This window comes from Sturnira hondurensis, unplaced genomic scaffold (assembly GCF_014824575.4).
Source record: "Sturnira hondurensis isolate 20B ecotype Veracruz unplaced genomic scaffold, ASM1482457v3 Scaffold0015508, whole genome shotgun sequence".
Classification (NCBI taxonomy): Eukaryota; Metazoa; Chordata; class Mammalia; order Chiroptera; family Phyllostomidae; genus Sturnira; species Sturnira hondurensis.
Genome location: NW_028088139.1, coordinates 219,054 through 241,494, shown reverse-complemented (window position 1 = coordinate 241,494; position 22,441 = coordinate 219,054). Strand labels below are relative to the sequence as shown.

Sequence of the window (22,441 nt, the reverse complement as noted above, 5' to 3'; positions counted from 1 at the left end):
AGTCTGCAGGGATCCCTACGGGATACGAAGAAGAGAACTATGGAGACCATCAACTCCAACACGGCAGCGCGACAAAGGACCAGGACCATTCCCCACAGGAGGGTACACTCACCTGAGCTGAATCTGCGCTGGTGGAAAGTCCAGGCTCCCAGAAAACGCGAAGGTAGCTGAACGGACTACGACTCCCAGAAGGCTTCAGGCCCACCCGCCTACAAATCCCAGGTACCCGTGCGGCAGTACGGTGTTCAGCGCTCACTTTTCAGGGATAGGTGGGCCTCCTAGTGACGTCACGAGCTCCGCCAGCGCTCTCAAACAGCTCCAGGCCAGTCTAGCTTATTTCTCGTCTGCGCTTGCGCAGGAGTTGGAGCGGCGTCTCTTGCGTACGTGCGTCTCTGCGTGCGGTGCAGTATGCAGCATGTTTCAAAGCCGGAGTGGTGGCTTTACTGATTTCGTGCTTTCTTGGGAGAATGATGGAGTGTGTGGTGCGGGTGGGGAGGCTTCGGGGCGGCGGAGAAAGGAGTGGGACGGGAAAGGGAGAGCCGGCGTGTGCTCTGGACTGGTTCGGAGGGGACGCAGGGTGGTCCGCGGCGCGCGCAGCCTCCGCCTGAGTGCCCGGTAGGGATGGTTTCGGGTTTGCGGTTCTCTACGCGCGCCCTGGCCTCAGGGTGTGGACCCAGCGGGCAGGCGTGGGTTGGTAACCAGAACTGCGCTAATCCCCACCTTGGTGCGCAGTTCTGCCCTGTGGAGTTAAAGGCGACCGTCGGGATGGAGGGCAGGTGAGACCCGTGAAACGGAGGGTTTTCCGGGGTACAGCCCCTAAAAGACGGCCTATCCGGGTCCGAGCCCTTAGCCTCCTTCCAGGCCCCAAAGCGCTCCCTTTCCTTCGTGTTATTTTCTGAGTTTCTTTTGCGTCTACTCCTGTGAAGCCCTTGATAGGGAGGATTGAGAGCGAAGGGCATCTGTTGGAGGGGTTGAATCCTGGTCATCAGACTGATTCATTTGTTGATTATTTCGTTTCCTGAGGTCCGTCTTGTGAGGCACAGGTGAATCAGGCCTGGTTGGGGAGGGAGGGATGACAAAGCTTGATGTAGAGGCACCTGAGTCGGGGGCTGCAGGAGCCCAGAGGCCACAAGCGCTCTAACCAGGACGTGGGGGGCCAGAAGGGGGGCAACAGCACTTAAATGAGCATGTGCCAGACACTGCGCTAGACATCCCACATCTCAGGTTCCTCATCTGGGAAGTGGGGACGACAGTAATAGCACCTGCTTTAGAGTTTTGGGGAAGATAAATGAGTTAACGTGGAAAGTGTGTGTTAACCAACAGTTCGCTGTCTTCATCTCATGTAATTCTCATAATTGGGGAAGGCTTCCTTTTCTGGGGAAGGCCTAAGGTTTCTTGTAAAGTCAGGCAGTGAGGTGGGGGTTTTAAAACCTCAGATCGTCTCCGGCAGTTCTCAATTGGTGATTTTCGTCCCCCGCCCCCACCCCTGAGAACTTTTGGCAATGGCTGGGGGTATTTCTGGTTGTCACAATTAGGGAGCAAGGGAAGGGCGCGACTGGTATGTGGTAGGGCCAGGGATGCCGCTAAACACTGTGCACAGGAGGCCCTCCCGTAAAAGTTACTTGGCCAAAAACAATACTAGGGCCAAGGTTGGGGAACCCTGGCCTAAGTGGTATTCTGCTGTACCTTGGTCATCTATTCAAAAACTAGTGTACAGATCGGGTGTTTCTGTGTTGACTTTAGTCTCCCACTTTCAAAGTTTCCTTAATACGTAAGCACTCATCCACATGACTTACATACTTTTGAGTGAGAAATTAGTAAAAGAGAAGGTCCAGCCCTGGCTGGTGTAGCTCAGTGGATTGAGCACAGGCCTGCGAACCAAAGGATCACGGTTCGATTCCCATTCAGGCTGGGTTGCAGGCCAGTTCCCAGCAGGGGACACACCAGAAGCAACCAAACATTGATATTTCTCTCCCTCTCTGCTTCCCTTCCCCTCTAAAGATAAATAAATAAAATCTAAAAAAAAAATTAAAAGAAGGTTCAGCTCACACTGGGTATCCGTGAAGAAAAGGGGATATGAAAGTCAGCCTTCCCCAGGTGACTAAGCCTACTTCATTGTGTGACCCTGAGTATGTGGCTTAACCTTTCTGTGCTTTCTGTTCAGTGGGGGGTGATGACAGCAATTGTCAGAAGAACTGAGTTAATATATGTAAAGAATTAAGACTAGTGCCTGTCAGTATGTCAGTACTGTGAAGGGTGGGGTGGGGGCGAGTTGCAGCGGTTTGGTTCTTCATGTCAGTTATTTGGGGTAGCGGTAATTGGCCATGCGGAGAACTGGGCCAGTGTTCCCCACCAGCGGGCACAGTTTGGGCAGGGGTTTCTCGGGGGTGCTTTGCAAACATTTGACATTTCATTTATTGCAACATATTCATTTAATATCTGAGGGGGAAAGACTGTGTCAGTGTCAGGAAGGCAGACTGTCTGCAGCTTCTTGGTTACAGGGTAACGGTCAAGTTCCTCATCTGGTGTTTGTGACCTGACCCATGACGACTTTTCTAGATTCATCTCATGACTGAACCTCTAACAGGGCCCCCATTTGGAGGTGAAATAGGTTTTTCTGCCAGGTGTTTACACATGCTCCCTCCTCTTCCTGAAGACTCCAAGCCTCCCCCATCACACTGATTTCAGTTTCTCAACCAGGTATCCTCTTGGATGGGCTTCCTCCAGGAAGCCTACAGGATCCCTCCTCCCCTGCACTGGATTAACACCTGTGGGCTCCCACAGCCTCTGGTCCCTCACTTTGTCATAGGCCCTGTCACCTTGGGCTGTGGCTGTCTCTGTTTCACGGTCTGTTTAGGTTGGGGACACCTTGAGTGAGGAGTTTGGCGGGATCTGAATCTGGGACTCCAGCATCAGTGGGCACGAGGCCTGGCACAGAGCAGGCAAGCTATTCAGGGCCCTTCCCCAGCTGCTCCTGGCTTACATCGCTTGTCTCCTGGTACCTGCACCCTGCTGAATACAAAGTTCAGGCTGGAAGCAGGTTGTGGGGTGAGGTGTGGAGGTGGAGGACAGAGGCACCTGATTCAGGCCCTGGGACTTCCATCCTAGCTGTGTAACTGAACACGTTACACTTCCTCACCTGTAAGACAGAAGGAGGAATAGTATAGCCCTCATAGGGTTAGAGCAGTGGACCCCCACGAGACTATTTTGCCTGTTGCTCTTGGGTTGGGAGGTACTGGCATCCAGCAGGTAGAGGCTGGGAATGTTATGAGATTCACCTACAGGACAGCTCCCTCAGCAAAGAACCTAACTTGTCCAAAATGTCAGTGCCTCGGTTAAATGCTTAGGCCTCTTGGGCCGTAGTTAGTGCGCTGTAGATACTAGTTACCATTACTGCCAGTACTTCAGCACACTAAGCTCTCTAGTGCCTCCATCTCTTTGCCCACGATGCCCTTCCCCCACTTGACATGGGAGTTGAATATCTACACATCCATCAGGACCTATCCAGAAAAACCACCTCTTTGGGGAAGCCTTCCCTGGCCTTTCCCAAGAACTCAACCTGGCAGTGGAAAGAAGGCACGCGCACGCACGCACGCACGCACGCACGCCAGGGCACGCATTCAGGGGTTTTACACCCGAGTGACTGTAGGCAGGTGATTTCTGTTTGTGCCTCAGTATTCTTATCAATGAGATTAAGGAGTGGCTTTGGGGAGGAAATGGGTCAGCCCTGGGCAAATGTTTGATCAATGGCAGAATTTCCTTTTTATTAGTCAGTAAAACCTAAAATCTTAGTGTTGGTTCACATTAGGGGAAATTCCTAAATAGGTTTTTTAGTAAGATTAGCTATGGAAAGAATAGGAGCTAGCAAAATTACCCACCACAGAGAGGCTTAAGAAGAAAACAATGTTTATGTGCTGTTTATGTGATGCTCACATATTCCAACTAAAGATTCAGAAAGTGGGAAAGTAAAGGGTGGGAAGAGATTGCTAGGAAAATAACCCCAAGAAACCTAAGTTTAGCTACGCTATCCACAAAACAAAACAGATTTTGAGTTAAAAGGCACTATCAGAAGTAACCAGGGTGACAAAAACAAACAAAAAAAAGCCCTCTAAACTTGGATGCACCAAACAACATAGTCTCAAAAGGAATGAAAGTTAACAGGATGACTAGAAATCAATGCATTCCAATAGCGTTGTGACATATCTCAACTGCGTGGGGAAAAACTATAAAGCTATGGAAAATTTCAACAAGACCACCAACAGGCTTGAACTAATGAACAGAAATGGAACCCTGTGCCTGGAGTGATTTGAGAACATAGGTTTAGCCAGTAACACATGCAATCTACAGATGCCCTAGGCATAGCTGTTCAGGGTGGTGCCCGCTGGCCACATGTGACTAAGGACCATTTGAACTGTGGCCAGTCTGAAGTGAGCTGTGCCGTGAATGCAAAATACATACCAGATTAAAAGACTGTGTGGGGAAAAGATGTGATGTCTTAACCACTTTTATCTCAATTGCATGTCGAAATGGTAATTTTTAAAGATTTTGTTTTTGGAGAGGGGAAGGGAATGAGCAAGAGGGAGAGAAACATCAATGTGTGGTGGCCTCTCATACACCCCTCACCGGGGACCCAGAGAGTTACCTGATGGGAAAAACAGGTTTTATTACTGAAGAAACTTAAGATTTCTAACAGTTTATTTGGAAGAAGGAGCTTCTGGATGCTCTGGTGTCCAGAGTTGCCCACTTGTCTACAGTGTGTTTTCTGGAGAGTGTGGGCCTTGGAGCGTTTGTGACTTAGGTCAGCTGAAGGCGCCCTCTGCCTCAGCCTTTCCTCTAACCACTAATTCCCTCAGTCTGACTCAGAAAACAGCTGGGCAGGGGGAACATGTTAGGACTCTGAGAGGAGGAAGAGGAATCAAGCAGTCCAGACGCCCCAGGGGAGACCCTCCTGGATGTCCCAGCTTGCACTTGGCTCCTGAGGGGTGTGCAGCCAGAAAGAGCCTTCTATCTACAAGTGGAAATACAACTTACTATTCTGGGGTTTTTTTACTATTTAAAAAACAAATAGTTCCAATGTCACTTGGAAAATGTGACTGCACTCTACTAATTTGAATCATGTAACATGCATGGGAGTTGCTGCTAGTTTAAGACATCAGAAGAGAGTTTATTTTGAAATCTTACATAACTTTGGGAAACAAAAAATATATACAGTTGATTTTATTATACTTGTTTCATCTTTCAACAGTAGTAGAAGAGCCTGTTTATTTTTTTGAGGCGGTAACAAGAATATATCCTTATGCTTCCGTACCTAGTCACATGATTATGCTGCCAAATTCTTTAAAAAAAAAAAATCGTTGTTCAGCTCTGGCTGCTGTGGCTCAATGGAATGAACACTAGTTCGATTCCCAGTCAGGGGACATGCCTAGATTATGAGCCAGGTCCCCAGTTGGCGACGCATGAGAGACAACCACACATTAATGTTTCCCTCCCTCTTTTTCTACCTTCCCCCCTGTCTAAAAATAAATAAGACCTTTAGAAAAATTGTTTATGCCCTGGTTGCATGGCTCAGTTGGTTGGAGCATTGTCCTGTGCACTCAAGGGTTGTGGGTTTGATTCTCAGGGCACATACCTAGGTAATGGGTTCATTCCCTGGTTGGGATGCATATGGGAGGCAACCAGTCGATGTTTCTCTCTCTCCCCCTCTCTCCCCACACACACCCACCCCTTTCCTCTCTCTCTAAAAATCAGTGGAAACACATCTTCACATGAAGATTGAAAAATAGAAATCATTGTTCATAACTAAATTTTCACCATCAAGAGCCTGGAATATAGTGGCAGTGTGGCTTAAATCATAATAATCCTTGTGATTGCAACAGGAATTACAAAATAAGGAATAAGGACAAAATGTGCAAAACTCTCAGGCTGTAATATGCCTCTGCTGTTTCCTGTGGCATCGGAGGGTTCAGTTTCACTGGGCTCTCCAGGAGACAAACCACACTTTCGATAGCAGCCTTTCCTGTCTCAGCGCAAGGAGGAGGAAGTCTGCAAATCCAAGCCTGGGTGTCCCCACGCTGGCTGATGTGTGACCAGCCCTCACTGTTGGCGGCTCTGCAGAAACCACCAGATGCATCTGACTCCTGCGGTTGGCCAGTGGGGCATGATTCAGGCGGGGTCCACACCCACACCATGCACAGCTGGGAAAGAGGAATTATTACAAGCCCTGCTATTTTCAGCCCAGCCAACACATTTATAAATTGCTACTGGGTCAACTCTTAACAGGATTATTTCAAAGACCGTCCCCAGATGACAGCACCAAATCCACCTGAAATGTTCTTGACAAGTGTCTTCTTTGTGCAAACAGGGTGCTGTTCCACCATATCTAGTGCCTTCTCATTTTGCCTCAAGGAGGGGGTGTCTGGGTCTAGAAGTGCCACTCACATGCCTGGGTATTGCTCTCTGAAGCAACTCCCTTCTGTAAGCTGCCTTTCTAGCCGAAAAGCTGGGAGAAGTTCTACCAGTAGGTAGTTCTTCCCTATTTCTGTCCCAGAAAAGAGACTTGGCTGTTTAGATTGGATTCTTGTTTCCTTCAATGCTCCAAACTTTAAGGATTATCTATCCCCAGTCACATTGTTCCTACCCACATTTGACATTGGATCCAGAGCCTGCTTCTGCAATGAGATAATTTTCTAGTTTCTCTAAAAATACACTCACTGATTTAGTGACAAGGACACCAGCCTGTAATGTAACTTTTTAGTGACTTTTAACGGCATCAATTCTTATTCTTCACCTTTGGTTTCAAAATGATCACTGGGACCAATGCAAATCCTGTTCACTTCTGTTCATGGGACCCATTTGCTTCCAGTGTAAAGGCGGCCCCCACTATGAGCCTGGAGAGCGGAGCTTCTGAACCTAACCCACTCCCAGCCATCTCTCCCCAAGATTGCCAGTTTTCACTGTAAATGTAACACCTTCTCTCCAAGGGCAAATTCAAAACAGGTCTCAGCATACATCAGCAGGAGCCCATGACTCCCAGGAAGATCCCAGGATTCATTCTTCAGCTACAGCCACCAGAAAACCTTCAGGGTCCACAAATCAGTCCTTGTCTTCAATGGGTCTTTCAAAGAGCAGGACTCCAGAACCCTCCCTGGTCCTTCTTCAGGAGTGAGGCTGACACTGCCTCAGTCTTCAAGGCCAAGTTTCTTTGGCAAGACAGAGGCATTCTTCCTATGCAGGTCACTCTTCCCTTGTAGGGAACATCACATTGCCTGTTGAGCACTTTCTCAGCCTCAGCACTGTTGACATCCTTTGGTTTGGTGGGGCGTGGGTGGAGCTGTTGTGTATACTGTAGTGTAAGATGTTCAACAGCATCCTTGGCCTCTACCTACCAGATGGCAGCGCCGACCCCCCCACACACACACACACACACACAGTTGTGACCATAAAAAATGTGCAGATTGCCAGATGTCCTGGGGGTGGTGGGGGTAGCATGGGGTAAAATCTTTGTTGAGACCACCATCCTAGGGCAGTCTTTTTGACACATGGGTCAGGACACATCCCTCTTGGGGTCCCTCACTGTGACCCAGAAGACTGGTCCCAGAAAACTGTAGGGCCATAGGGGACCATGGGAAGAAAAGCAGTAGGAGGTGATGAACTTGCTGAGGTGGAAAGAGAGATACATGGGAGCTGGGGGAGAGAGGAGGGAAGAGTAGGAGGAAATCTTGAGATGTGGAGGGAAGACCAGGAGGGCAGGGCATGTGTGAGCCCACAGAGGAAGCTCAGAGCCCTTTGTGCTGGTGTATGGGTTTCCAGAGCTGCCATAACTACGTACCACACACTAGGTGGCTTTAAACAATAGAAAGTTTCTCTCTTGCAGTTCTGGGGGCCAGAAGTCCAAAATCAAGGTGTTGCCAGGCTTGGTTCCTCCCAGAAGTTCTGAGGAAGAAACCAGCCTATGCCTCTCTCTTAGCTTCTGGGTATTATTACTGGCAATCCTCAGCATTCCTTAGCTTGCAGTCATATCACTGTAACTTAATGGCTCCGTGGCAGCCCTCTCTCTGGGGCATCATATGGCCTTATAGGGACACCAGTCATTGGATTTAGGGCCCACCCTAATCCAGTATGACTGCATTTTAACCAGTTATGTCTGTGAAGACCCCATTTTCACATAAGGCCACATTCTGAAGTTCTGGGTGGACAGGAATTTGGGGGGTGGGGAATGATTCAACCAGTACAACTGGGTTGTGAAGTTTCTGGGGTAGGTTCCTGATTATCTTTGGCCTCTCCCTCTCTTAAGTGGCCCCTCGAAGGTGATGATTCCAGAGAACCTGACAATGGAGCAGGTGATGGGAAAGAACCCACTGGAGGAGCTGGGAAGCCAATACTAGCCACCTGACTGCTGGACACAGCACCACACAGCAGCAGTGGTGACCTACTATGGGCAAGCCCAACACTGGTAGCACCTGTTCTTCCACTTGCACCCTTCCTGCAGCGCCAGCAACTGCACTATGCCATCTAGGTGGTGAACCGAGTGTGGTAGGAAGGGGGAGGGGCAAGAGGGCAGAGGGCTCTGAGCACGGCCTTGGACAGTCAGAGCTGAAGCGGTCACTCTGAGCTGCCAGTTTCTGGGCCAGAGAGTATCTGGGGAGCTGGACTTATGAGTCAAGATCTTGAAGTGAGGGAAATCAGAGCGAAGGGCTGTAGGTTTGGTCCTCACTGGCTGAGTTTGGAATCAGGTTGAATGGCTGGCTGAGGGAGAGGCTCTGTTTCACTGAATCTGGGTCTTTGAAACCAGGCTGGCCAGATCGAGCAGTAAAGCTAATAGGTCAATTAAAGGGGGGTTGAGTCAGGTGCTTGTTTGAATCCTGGCCTTGTCCATTGTATGGGTTTCGGGTGCATACTTCCACAACACATCATCTGTACACTGTATTATGTGTTCACCACCCCAGTCTTCTTCCATCACCATGTATCCCCCCATACGCTCCTTTGGGTTGTGGGAAAAATTAGTCGATATGATGTACAGCATTTAACAGGTGGCAGCACAATGGCACCAACTTGCCAGGCTATAGGAGATGCAGCCCCTCTACACCAACCTCACCATGGGCATCGTTCCAGCCCCAGGAGCCCCGGTGCCAGGCTGAGGGCTATCTGGGGGCTGGAACAGAAACCCTCTGATGGGCTGCAGGGAAGCCCTCCCACCTGTTCCAGGTGGTTTCTTACTAGAGTTTATTTAGCTTGCTGCTTCTCTCTACATCCCTAATTCTCACCCTTCCATTTCTACTCATTCATTCAGGGCCCCACTCAGACTCAACAAACACTGGTTTTCTCCACACAGTTCCAAGTACTTAAGACCCATCCACCCACTTACTTCTAATGCAAACTCATGGGGTAGGCACTATTATAAACTTCCTCTTGAAAACCAGGGCAGATGAATTAAATGACTTGCCCAGTTAATGGAGAATCAGACACAGGAGCCTGGCCCCTGGGCATGTCCATTTAAAGGTAATGCTATTCTGCTTTTTGTGGTAAGAAAAAAAAAGTGGGGGGGAAATAAATAAAAATTTATACCATGTCCATGATAGAAAACCATGCAGCATTGAGCAACTGTACTGTATGAAAAAAGAACAAGATGCCCACATGTGTAAGCTATGATTTGATATTTATAAAGCAGAGTTGCTATTCAACATATAGGTATGAGCATACTAATGCGTGTATGTGGATAGCAAATGTTGGCAAGCTTCTTCTGTAAAGGGCCAAAAAGCAAGTATTTTTGGCTTGTAGGTAATAAGATCTTTGCCACAACTACTCAACTCTGCCACGGGAGCACAAAAGCAGCCACAGACAATAAACAAATGAGTATGAATGTGTTCCAATAAAACTTTATTTAACAACAACAACAAAAAACACGTATCTGACCACATTTAGCTTATACCCAGTTTGCTGACTCCTGGTGTATATGATTGGTAGCCCATATAAACATGAAAGAGCCCATAACCACTCCTTACACTGGTTATCTACAAGAGGCTCTTCATAGATGGTGGAGGTGGAAAGACGGTAAAGCTGAGCTAATCATAAACAAAGATAAATTATACTACAAAGACCAGTATACATTATACAGACACATTTATGCATTTACCAAAAATGTGAGTTCATGTGTCTATATAAATAATTATTGTGCAACTTCAGGGTATATATCAATAGGAAATAAGTTTAATGAACAATTTCATTATTTAAAAAATATATAATCTATACCTCCTATTGTGTAGTGGATTCTGTAGCAGGTGCTATAGAATTGAGGGTGTGTGTATTGATCTGACTGTAAAAATATACATACATATATAAATATACAGATACCACACATACATACATACATACATAATACAGTCTAATCATCAGTTTGCTGGCACTTTAAAAAATATTAGTATCTCACATTAAACAGGGTTATCACTAATATGATTGCTCACAAACTAGCCTATAAGTAATCTGGTAACAATCTTTTATCCCTTTTTATAGAATATTTCTCTCAATACATTAGCCATGACTTCTTCCCCAGATGAATTTTATAATCCTTAACAAAGGTAGTACAAATATGGACACTTCACTCATCCTTAAGTTCTTTTCTGAGTAATTCCCTTACATAAAATAATGTGTAACTTTGTGACATGCGGTGCATTTTCTATAGTTTTTCTGAAGCATAAATTCTATAATGTACAACTAACTCTCATAAATTTTTTTTCATTAAGAGATTCAGAGAGTTTGCTTCATTTATGTATACACAAATTTATACTAGGTATTGATTTCCAGGTGAAGCCTTTCACAGAATTAACTTTTTTTGTACAATTTGTCTCTGGTATGAGTTGTTTGGTGTTTGTTAAAATTTGACCTATTGTTGAAGGCCTTCCCACATCTAGTACACACATAGGGTCTCTCTCCTGTGTGAGTTCGCTGATGCATTTTGAGTTGTGGTTTCTTACTGAAAGATTTCCCACAGTCACAGCATTCATATGGTTTCTCTCCAATATGAGTTCTCTGATGGGTCACCAACTCTGACTTCTGGATGAAGGCATTCCCACATGTGTAACAGACGAAAGTTCTCTCTCTCGTGTGAGTCATCTGATGTTTATGGAAATTTGACCTCCCATTGAAAGCCTTCCCACATTCAGTGCACACATAGGGTTTCTCTCCAGTGTGAATTCGCTGATGCTCTTTGAATTGTGATTTGGAAGTGAAGGCTTTCCCACAGTCACTGCATTTGTAAGGCTTCTCTCCAGTGTGGATTCTTTGATGCATGCTGAGTATTGACTTCTGGTTGAAGGCTTTTCCACATTCACTGCATACATGGTGTCTTTCTCCAGTATGAATTTTCTGGTGTATATTGAGATGTGACTTTTGGGTGAAGGTTTTTCCACAGTCACTACATTCATAAGGCTTCTCCCCAGTATGAATTCGATGATGTATATCAAGTTGTGACTTGGAAATGAAGGATTTCCCACAGTTGTGGCACTGATAAGGTTTCTCTCCTGTGTGACTCCTTTGGTGCAGAGTTAGGTGTGCCTTTTGAATAAAGGCCTGCCCACATATGATGCACACATATGACTTCTCTCCTGAATGGATTCTCTGGTGCAAGCTTAGTGTTGACTTCTGGGTGAAGGCCTTCCCACATTCATTGCACACATACTGTCGTTCACCGGTGTGAATTTTCTGATGGATAATGAGAGTCGAATTCTGAGAGAAGCCTTTCCCACATTCACTGCACTTATAGAGTTTTTCTCTCATATGAGTTCGCTGATGTCTGAAGAGAGATAGTGTCTGGAAAAAGGCTTTCCCACATTCATGGCATTTATGGGGCTTCTTTCTAGTGTGAGTTTTCTGGTGTATAATCAATTCTGACCTCTGAATGAAGACTTTTCCACATTCCTTACATATATAAGGTCTGTTACCTGTGTGATCTGTCAGATAGTCACCAAATTTTGGTTGCAAGGCAATGGCTTTTCCACATTTGTTGCATTCCTGGAGGTTTTCTACACTATGGAATCTCTGTTGCTTGAGGAGATGTGACTTCTGGGTGAAGTCCCTCCCACATTCAGTACATTTATCTGGTTTCTCAGGATTATGAATTTGAGGTTCTGTGAATGACTGTTTGTGGCTGAGGACTTTTGGGTGTTGATTACCTTTGCAGAAGTTCTCTCTGGTGTGAATATTCTTACAGCTAGCATGGGAAGAACTGTGGGTGAATAGCTGACTAGATCCCACAATCTCATTGAAGTGTTTTGTGGTATTCCTTTGGTTTTGACTATTTAATTCTGGGTTAGGTGTCAAACTTTTTGCAAATGAACGTTTATGATGTCTTTTTTGTGAAGGAACAAGATGGGACCTCACATGAATGATTTTCCCAGAGTCCTTATATTGACAATCTTTCTCTGTATTCAGTTTCTTCATGTTAAGGAAAGCCGTCTGATGTGAAGGTTTATTTTGATTTGGCTGATCTTTCTCTGTATGACCGGCATCTTTCCACAGTTCTGCTAAAATGGAATACCAAGAAATGTCCTGTTGTGGGGTATTAAGACCAAACCTCATTTCTACAAGGAGAAAAAGATGAAAAAGACATGAATAGTTTGGGTGAGCACAGGGAGACAGCTGAGTCCTGTATTAACAACGGTGGTCGTGGTGGTGGTAGTGGTAGTGAAAGGAAACAGTCTCACAGTGCTTATATGTCAAGCTCTTACCTATATAGCACTTTGCATTTGCCAGGCAATGTTCTATGTGAAACACACATAAACTCATTTAATCCTCCCAATAATAAAGGAGGTACCAGAATGGATGAGTAATTGGCCGAAACCACTTTACTCACCAACGAGGAAAATTAGACTTGAACGAAGGCAACCTGGCTTCACTTATGGAGGTTGGGCAGATTAGATGCCCAGACCTGGTGGGATGGCTACAGGATAACAGATACAACAGATGAGAGTGTTTGTTATACGGCAACAACTGGCTCAGGATATAGGTCTTTGTGAAACTGAATAAAGTCAATGTTGTTTAAAATGGTGTCTCCAGGCCAAAAGGAGGCCTCTCACATATTACCACTGAAGGTTTATCACACATCCCAGCAGGGAGAACTGCTTGTTGCATTCCCAACAAGCTTTAGGATCTAAATTCTCACTAATCTCCCAGCTCCCTTTTGTAAAAAAAAAAAAAATGTAAATGCTGTGCCCTTAAAATTGCCTCCCAATGTCCCCACACCTCTAAGATGACATCATTTTTTCCTGACCTTCAAAAGCAGTCATTCTCTATGCCCTCTATTTTGATACTTACTGAGTGGTCTTCCATTAAATAGACATGATTAATGGCCAAAAAGGCTAATGATTTTAACACCTCATGCTATTATCTACTCTGTTCAATTACAATTTCTGAGCTTTTGAATTTACTTCAGCAGGTATTTAAACTATCTTTCTAAAGTAGAGCAAAATATTCTTTTCTGCCCATCTTTAGAAATTCAGTAATTTTATACCCTCATGCTTAACACTGACATAATGAAAATTATGTAGAGAGAGTACAAAATAATAAAAAGATCATGTATAGAGAGGACCGTTTAATAGACAATATATATTGCCTATATATATATATTATATAGGATGTCTACACAGAGAACATATGAAAACAATGAAGTAAAGGATGAGTAATAAACTTATTCAGGTACATTTTTAAATTGGAAATATGTGGCCATGATGATAATGTTGCTGAAATAACTATATTTTTCTGTAATTGTATTTTTATTAAAATATTGTTGATAAAAAAGGAATACAATATCAATATTTGTGGTAATATGTCGACAGCAACTTGACATATTTTATGTCAACACATAAATGTCAGGAATCCACAAAGCCCCTTAGGGACAGAATAACCCAAGCATGAGAAAACAGAGAGCTGCTTTATGATGATACCACTGGGATTAGGAAAAAGGATCGGCTAAACTGTAAGTGCAAAAAGGAAAAATGGTAGGATTTCTAAAAGAAATTAGAAGACTGAGCTGGAAGAGCTAAGAAAGAGAAGAATTTGACAAAGATATGTATATAAAGCGAGAAGAGTTTGAGACTGGCGTAATGATTTCAATTCTGATCTCCAAAAAATGAAGTGAGTTATCCCATGGGAACTGTCCACCATGTGGCTAAGCAGGGCAAGAGAACACAGTTTAGGCACAGGGACTGGAGGGGTTAATACAGGGATTATCCGAAAACTATGAGGCCTAATGATCAGAATAGAAGGGTCCTTTCAGGCAATTCCTATTCAAAAAGATGACCAGAGGGGAGCATGGAGCCCCAAGCTGGAGACATCACAATCAGAGGAAAAAGAAGGAAGGAGATCCAGCACAGAAAAGAAAAATCAATGAATTCAGGGGGCAAATAAAAAGGAAAGTCTTGAGAGAATCCCATGAGCACAAAGGGATAAAATAATACAACAAAAGCAATATACACATGGAAAACCCAGTCGGGTAACAAATATGATGAGATCCTCTGACTATTTAGTTATTAGAAAAATGAAGTCAAGACATGAAATAGCCCTTTTACCCATCACATGGGCCATAAATAAGAAATGTGGCAAATGCTGTGTTGGCAAGCAAGGTATGTGAATTGGAATTCTTGGGCACAGCACAGGGGAGTATAGCTTGTGCAGCCCATCTGAAGAACAGTATGGTTTATTAGTCAAATTGAGCATACATATATCCTAATCAGGCAATCTCACTCCATGAGTGTTCACCTAAGAAATTCTTACACCAGCTCCTACAGGACATTTTCAAGATAATTAGCTATAGGAATTGGGAGTTAGAAAGTAACCCAAGTGTCCACCACTGTGAAAATGGATACACGTGGCAGGCTGAATACTGGCCCACAAAGATATTCACATCTGCCAGGCACTCACCTTGGTGCCTCTGATATGGGAGTTCAGCCTCTCCTATCCACAGGTCCCTGTCTTTCTCCATCCTGAAAATGACCTCTGGGTTGGGAATGTGACACCCTGTTAATAAGAAAGCATACTGGCTTTGGATGTGGTCTTAGGCTTTAGAGGCCATTCAATGAAGCCTTGCATGTGCTCAGCAGAAAAGTCAGTATCTTTTACTAAGAACACAGTAACACTTAAGATGCCCAAAAGGAATGAACAATTTAGGACAAAACCAAAGACAAACCAATTACATCCTACAGATGCCCCACTGCACTCCACAAAGAAGGAAACCTCAAGGAGGCCCACCCAAGGTTCCCAGGGCATGTGTGCTCACCCACAGAGAAGAGGTGGCTATAGATCTCCAGCATCACATCCAGGTACAGGCGTCTCTGGGCAGGGTTGAGTTGCTGCCACTCCGCCTTACTGAAGTCCACGGTCACGTCCTCAAGTGACACTGATCCCTATAACAACATACCCCAGCTCTATGAAATTAGTCATCATTGGTGAATGGGAAAGATACATGTAGAGACAAGTTCTTAATGTTTTTGTAAGTACTGTTAATGTTTCTTTTAATGTCTTCTATTATAAAACGTTATTATCATGTTGAGATGATTTTTAAAACACTAATGAAATATATAATCTTCTCACAATACCTTAGTTCACAATGATAAAAAGCCATGCACTTATTATAACTTTTTAAAATAGAACATCTCTGTAATTTAGTATAAACCTATCACAGGATAATGAAGCACTAATTATTATGGCTACTCATTATTATTTTAAAATACAAAGTATCATAAAATATACAGAAAAACTTAGAATTTCAGGAAATCTTTAGTATGCCCAAGTATCCTGCTTTCTCATTCCTAAATATTAGTATCTATGGGCCATTTTTAAAACACTGTCCTCTGGCATTTTTATTCATCCCTTAAAATGGGAAAAAAATCACATGGTCCCATGGTCCTTAGAGGCAGTTCTTGCTCTAGGATCCTATGACTCTAAAACTATGAAGACAGAGGGGAAACAAGCCAACCCAACAGAGTAGGTAAGTAAGTAGGAGTCCGGTGGGAACCAACTGAGAATATGCAAAGGCCCAGGGGTAGAGGAAGGATCTTAGCCTGTGGTGAACAGGAAGGAGTTAGCATATTCTTGCTTGTGGCTAGGGCTTCCCACCCAGACCAGGGGCTAAGTTTTCTTCTTTCTTTGGCTCAGGGCTGACCCTCTTTTCTAACACAGCTTCCTTCACTGGCCAGTTCAGTTTCCTCTGTAACACACATGGCCTGTGAATATGACCTCACATCAGCTTCCTGTGGCCCACTCTCAGCAGGAGGATCCACACTGTTTTACTCACAGGGAGTCCAGATGTGGCTACTTCCTGTATCTGCCCAGAAGTTCTAAACAACTGTCCCTGGGGCGGCCCCTGCTTACCTCATATAATTCGTTCTGCTCCCCTGGACCCAGGACCTGGGGCCTTGGGGACAAATTCACATCAGCAGCCATGTCCTCTCTGGGCTTCAACTCTTGGTCTCTCTTGCAAACAACTCCACTTTTCCCAGGAGCTTGAAGCTGCATGGGCATCTAGAGGCTCCAGTCACAGCTGCTAGGGAGAGTCAGGCTGAGCCATGGAGAAGGATCCTATACCCTCAAAGATGTATAGGATCCTGACTCACAGGCTCTGAAAAAACACCAAGCAGCCCTGGAAAGGCAATGACCACATAGTTGCTCATCTAACATTTGCTCCACACAAACATTTCTGAAGGCCTTTAAGTGAAGGTCACTGTGCTGGACACTGTACAACAAGCCAAGTTTAGAAAACTACAACTCTAGTTATTAATCACTGAAAAATAAAAGACCATAAGTTTAGATTAAACTTAATGAAGGTTTAATTGCAGCTCTGCCACCCTTTTAGTGGTGAGAATATGAAGCTATTACTTTAGTTGTGGTTTTCAAAATGAGTTGGAAGGTTTTTATCACAGATATTGAAAAACTTACGTGACATGAGACTTATTAACCCCTGCCTGGCATGTGATACACACTGAATAAAAATCAGCAAGTTGCACATCAAGTACCTGATGCTGTTACATAATTCGCCTTAAGGGCACGCAGTCTGCAAAGGGAGTCAGACCTGTGTCTGCCTTATTCTAGACTGCACACAGCTACCACTATCCAGTGTGGTCCCCTACATGGGCAGCTTCCAAAAACATCATTTCTAGTTGCTATTGCCTTCAGAGAGCTGAGATCTAGTTGGCCATGTCTGCTATGACAGACTATGTAATCCAAGCTTCTGGATATTTCAGTGCTCATCTATAATACCCCAGACAGCTCAGCCTTTTCTGACAAAAATTTAAATTCATTGTACTTAACCTCACCTTGACCTAAGAAAGCCACAAACTCGCACCCAGCCTCCAATCCCTTACCACTTCTGGCCTGTCCATGTGAACTGCCCCTGACCCACCACACCCCAATGCAGTCTTGGACAGGTCTGACATCCAGAAATCCCCACTGAGTGGACCACAGGGCTGCCAGGTCTGGAATCAAGGCCAGACTCTTAAAGCCATTACTACCTTGATTGCCAATAAATGTGTCCCAGAGAGTGTGATTTCCACAGAACCCCAAATAATCCCCACCACAGGGTTCCAAATAAAGCACTCTAAGAGGAAGCCCCAAATAACACACCCCAAGAGGTAGCCATCGCTGATCTGTTCACTGACTGCCAATCACTGACCCTTACCGTGTCCACAAGCACCCAAGGAGAAACCAACACTGAGGTACCATCCATCCCTGAAGGACCCCAACACACTGCTCAGAAGGCAATGCAGCCGACTGCACAGGCCCCCATCCCTTGCAGCTCTGCACTGGGTTCCCATATGCTACTCTGATTTTTACAGAATCTGTAAAATCACTTTACAGATTTCACAGGTCCCCAATCAGCGCCCCCCACCCAAGTGTGTCACAATATTTTCCTCAGAGTCCTCCAGTCCCTGAAGCTCCTGCTGCCAGTCAATCCACTGCCTCCTTTCGTGCCCCAGGCAGCGGATTGCTTCCCCAAATGTCCCCAGTACCAACCATTGTACTAAGGTTCTTAAGACACAACTCAGATGAGCAAGTTTCAATGGGCCAACAATATAAAATCTGGTATGAAAGTACACTTGGAATTTACGTCACAAAAAATACTCATAGACCTACGAAAAAGACGCAAAACGTGAAAATTAACGAGTCTATCTTCCAACTTCAATTCCAATCCCCCCCAACTTACCTCATACCCCCCATCACTAAGAACTCCATCACTCGCCCCACAGATTCCCCCATCACTTATTCCCCAGCCTCCTTCACCTAACCCCCACATCACTCACACCAACTTGACTTCACGTCACTAACCTCACAGAATCCCCGTGGCTACTGTCCCAAATCACCTGAGGGTCCCGCCTCAGACACACGGTTAAAATCAGTTGATCACGTAAGCAGAATGGACGCTCCAAGCCGCTTCCTGGTTGGGTGAACTGTGCGCACACTCACTAGAACCTTCGAAGCCACATACTGCCAATAGTTATCATGGCGTCTTACATTGTATTTCCGTCCCGCAGTGCATTTTCTTCCAGGGAAAGACAGGAGACGACATGGCAGCGCCCATGAAGATTATGACGCTGGAGGCCGCCATTTTTAAAGAACTTCCATTCCGTACAGCCAGGTTTTGCATTTGCAGTCTCAAGAGTAAAGTCTTCAGGTCATCTCACATTCGCAGGAGACCTATTCAATATCCGTGGATGTCTATTTCTAGGAGAAACTAGCATTATATATTCTGAAAAATACCTTTTCTCTGTATTTTCACACTGATTTAAAGCCCAACTCTCAAAGTCCAGATATCCTGCCTCTTCTTCCCTCCCACAACTCTGCACAGAGAAACTATTTAAACACGTTGGGAGCCCAAAGGGTGTTGAGCTTGGCAGAACTCCCCTCCATAGCCAGATTCCACTGTGGGCAACTCCAGGACCTACATTCTGGGCTTGGTTCGTCTGGGTCCAGCTCAGCCTAGAGAGGAGGTTGCTGTCCATCGCACAGATCAAGCCCAAGGATTAGCCTTTCTTTGGTGCCCTTAAGGTGAGAGAACTAAAGAGCAGAGACAACAAAAAAGGGAGGCAAAGATTCTGGAGTTGACTGCTTGGGTTTGAAGCCAGATGTTTGGGCAAGTTTGGGCAAGTTACTTCACCTTTCTGTACGGCAATTTCCTGTTTCATAAGGTCATGAGGATTGGATAATTAAATAAATGACCATGTGCAAAATGTTTACAAGAGTGCTGTTATATAATAAGAATGAGTTGTCACGTGAGAAAAATAATATTTATTTCACCCGTTCGACAAATATTTATTAGGTGTCTGTGATGTGCTCAACAAAAAATAGCTTAAGGTCAGTGTTTGTGAAAGTATTTGAGGATTTGAGCAGTTCCCCCCCCCAAAACCATTAGTAAATCCTTCAATGTTCAATGTGTTCTCTTTTAAATCATCATGTCATCATTCCTGTTGCTTTTTAAAAAATATTTTATTTATTTATTTTTAGAGAGAGGGGATGGGAAGGAGAAAGAGTGGGAGAGAAACATCAATGTGTGGTTGCCTCTCACGTGTTCCCTACTGAGGATCTGGCCTGCAACCCAGGCATGTGCCCTGACCGGGAATCGAACCGGCAACCCTTTGCTTCCCAAGCTTGCGCTCAATCCACTGAGCTACACCAGCCAGGGCCATTCCTATTGCTTTCATTACAGCAATGGGCCTAATTCTTCTGGATCCTCCCAAATTCATGGTTTGGGCACATTTTCCAAACATCATTTTTAATTATTGACCTCATGAAATCTTGCATCTCTTGAGAAATTTGCCACTTTATCTTTATTCCTTTGCATTGTATTTACATTATATTGTAGAAGGTTTGCAACATTGGACAGAGACCGACTGAGGTACCTATTTGTGATATTGGGAATTATCATATGAAATATCCTACAAAATATTTTAGCCTTCATCCTTGTTTCTGGCAGAGCTGCTCTCCAAACCCTTGAAATTTCCTAAGTGATGAAAGTGATACATGTGTCTTTTGTTATGATGAAGTGACTTTGGGAAAGCACCTAAGAATGGAGACTGGTTGCCAGGGGAACCAACTAAGTGATTAGAGGATGGGAACGTTCTGTCCCACACCACTCCTACCCTCACCAATAGCCAATGACTTAATCAACCATGTCTATGAAATGAAGTCTCCATAAAAGCTCAAAGGGACAGGGTTTGGATAGCTTCCAGGTTGGTGAACATGTGGGGATTTAGGAGAGTGGTGCACTTGATGGGAAAGGGCACAGAAGCCCCTTCTGCACACATTGCCCTGTGCATCTCTTCCATCAGGCTGTTTCTGAGTTTTATCACATTGTCTGGCTCAGGAAACTCATATAATCAGAAGGGAACTCATGGCGTCATGGAGCCGCAAGTCAAGTGGTTTTCAGTGAAGAAGCTCAGCAGGCCAAGAACTTATTAGGTGGAGGGAGGGAGAGAGGCAGAACGAGGAAGGGAGATGTCATGGTCTCAACAGAGGAAGTCTCGAGTGGTGAGGGGCTGGGTCACGTGTGAAAAGGCTGAATCTTCAGGACCTCCTGCAAAAGCCCACGTGGCTCTAAAACCCAAGAAAGAAGATATCTGAGAGGGAGGCAGAGGAGGGGTAGTGAGAGCAGCAGATGGCAGGACTATCTTGGTCCTCTCTGGGAGACCAACACCACACTACAAAGGTAGAGCTTGTGGGGAATCCCGAGGAGGGTCTATAAGGCAGGCTCCTCCTTGGACCTGTGGGTGAAAAGGGGCCACATACTAAACCTGGCAAGCTCAGGGGAGACCAGCATGGTCTCCCTGAGACCAGCCTTACAAGCTCAGGGGTCTAAAGTAACCACGTAGGATGGTTTAAAAATAAAACTTGTTATCTAAAAGCAAGTCATGGTGGGTAGTCATGTCCTATGTTGATATCTTTTTTGGCATAGGTCAATCTTTACCTTAAGTGAGCTTGTCTATTGTCTTTTTGCAGCTATGATAACATACCTTTGAAATGCAAGACCCCTTTTCCCATTCCCCTCAGAGCACAATCTCCCACCAGGGCAAGAGACCTTGAACCCCTCATTGTTCTCCTGCTGCCCAAACACCAACTCTCTGTGCTGCGAATGTTAATTGTTAACTATCCTATACCCACAAATATGAAGGAAGTATTTGTCTCTTTTTTTAAGATTATTTATTTATTTGTTTATTTATTTATTTTTAGAGAGAGGGGAAGGTAGAGAGAAAGAGAGGGAGAGAAACGTCAGTGTGAGGTTGCCTCTCACACACCCCCTACTGGGACCTGGCCCACAACCCAGGCATATACTCTGGCTAGGAATCGAACCAACGACCCTTTGGTTCACAGGCCATCACTCGATCCACTGAGCCACACCAGACAGGTGTCTCTTTATTTTACTCTTAATCCAATCTCAGAGATTTCCCTCCTTTGCTTCCTCCTACCTCCCTAGTCTACCACCAATGGATTTCATGTAACCCAAATTATGCCCCCTCCTTTGATTGTAATAAAACAACTGCAAAACTGCCATTCTCTGGAGCATTTCCTCAGTCCATTGAGCTATTGCTTCCCAGAAATTGTTGTCAATTTGGCTTAAATAAACAAAAAAATTTCTTTCATGTTTGGATGATTCTTACATGACATTCCAAATTCTGATCTATTAAATACTGGCCTTTGTTTTGAAGCACTGGACACAGGAACAAGAGGAGTTTGGGAGTTATATGTCCAGTGCTTCACAAGGCTCCATACATGCCTCAGACCTGGGCTGAGGCTGAGTATGGCATGGGACTGTTTGGTCCCAAGTGAATATCCTGCATGGAGCAAGAATGACTCAAATTTCTGGTTCTCCTGAGGGAAGGTAGAGAAGGATTTCCAGGGGCAAAAGGTGGTGGGGTCTGTGTGGGGGGAAGTGAAAGTGTCACTTTCAGAAAGCCCACTTCTGAAGTATCCTCGGGGTGAATTAGGCTTAACCTCTGCTCCCCCTGCAGTGGTTTGAGGGATTCCTGTTGGAGAGAGGATTTGAGGCAAAGGGTTAGAAATAGATGCCAGATATGTGCCAGGAAGTGCTGATCAGATGGTGTGAAGGGGTTCTGAAGAGGCCCTCCAGTCTCCGAGATGTCACCCCTACTCTACCACTGTCCTTGCAATGGGAAGTTGAGTGGGCCAGGGCACAGAAGGGTGGGGGGAAGCTTCAGCTCAATGTCCGAGCTAAATGTAGGGCTCTCCACAGTGTCCCTGGAGAAGCATGGAGGGTACGAGCTTCAGATGCCAGGGCCGGTCACTGTGCAGGAGAGCTTGCATGTCCTGGTGCCCTGTACCTTTTCCCACTACCCCCCAAACGATGGAATCACTTGGACCCACCCTCTATCTTCTGGTCCCTGGAAGGGGTCAATATACATCAGGACCCTCAAATAAACAAACCAGGTCAAAAGCTGTAAGA

General features: G+C 45.1%; 1 protein-coding gene and 1 long non-coding RNA gene across 5 annotated transcripts in view; both read right to left on the bottom strand.

Moving 5' to 3' along the window:
• Nucleotides 1–6,064: 6,064 nt before the first annotated feature.
• LOC118999859 (uncharacterized) overlaps nucleotides 6,065–22,441 on the bottom strand; it is a 24,314-nt gene continuing 7,937 nt past the window's right edge. Inside the window, exons 3-4 of the long non-coding RNA XR_005069191.1 lie at nucleotides 21,274–21,278; nucleotides 6,065–6,075 (exon numbers count right to left, since the gene is read on the bottom strand). This is a non-coding gene — a long non-coding RNA (uncharacterized LOC118999859). The remainder of the gene's footprint in view (nucleotides 6,076–21,273; nucleotides 21,279–22,441) is intronic.
• Nucleotides 10,518–18,421, bottom strand: ZNF175 (zinc finger protein 175). 4 transcript variants are annotated; one of them, XM_037064557.1, is made up of 5 exons: nucleotides 18,348–18,421; nucleotides 16,363–16,630; nucleotides 15,269–15,395; nucleotides 14,914–15,009; nucleotides 10,518–12,575 (listed from the first exon to the last, which is right to left on the bottom strand). In XM_037064557.1, exons 2-5 carry the CDS (start codon nucleotides 16,510–16,512, stop codon nucleotides 10,819–10,821), a joined length of 2,130 nt encoding a protein of 709 aa, XP_036920452.1. In that variant the 5' UTR covers nucleotides 16,513–16,630; nucleotides 18,348–18,421; the 3' UTR covers nucleotides 10,518–10,818. The 4 variants fall into 4 exon arrangements, with proteins under 4 accessions (XP_036920452.1, XP_036920453.1, XP_036920451.1 ...); XM_037064558.1 differs by having other exon boundaries at nucleotides 16,363–16,531; nucleotides 18,313–18,414; XM_037064556.1 differs by having other exon boundaries at nucleotides 18,313–18,413.

What these genes read in the sequence shown, in the direction of transcription:
- ZNF175 (XM_037064557.1), bottom strand. Translation starts at nt 16,512, where the DNA reads ATGCCCATGCAGCTTCAAGCTCCTGGGAAAAGTGGAGTTGTTTGCAAG. An exon ending in AGCAGAACGAATTATATGAG is followed by an intron (nt 15,396 to 16,362) that starts GTAAGCAGGGGC and finishes ATGTTGTTATAG; the next exon opens with GGATCAGTGTCACTTGAGGA. An exon ending in TAGCCACCTCTTCTCTGTGG is followed by an intron (nt 15,010 to 15,268) that starts GTGAGCACACAT and finishes TCTTATTAACAG; the next exon opens with GGTGTCACATTCCCAACCCA.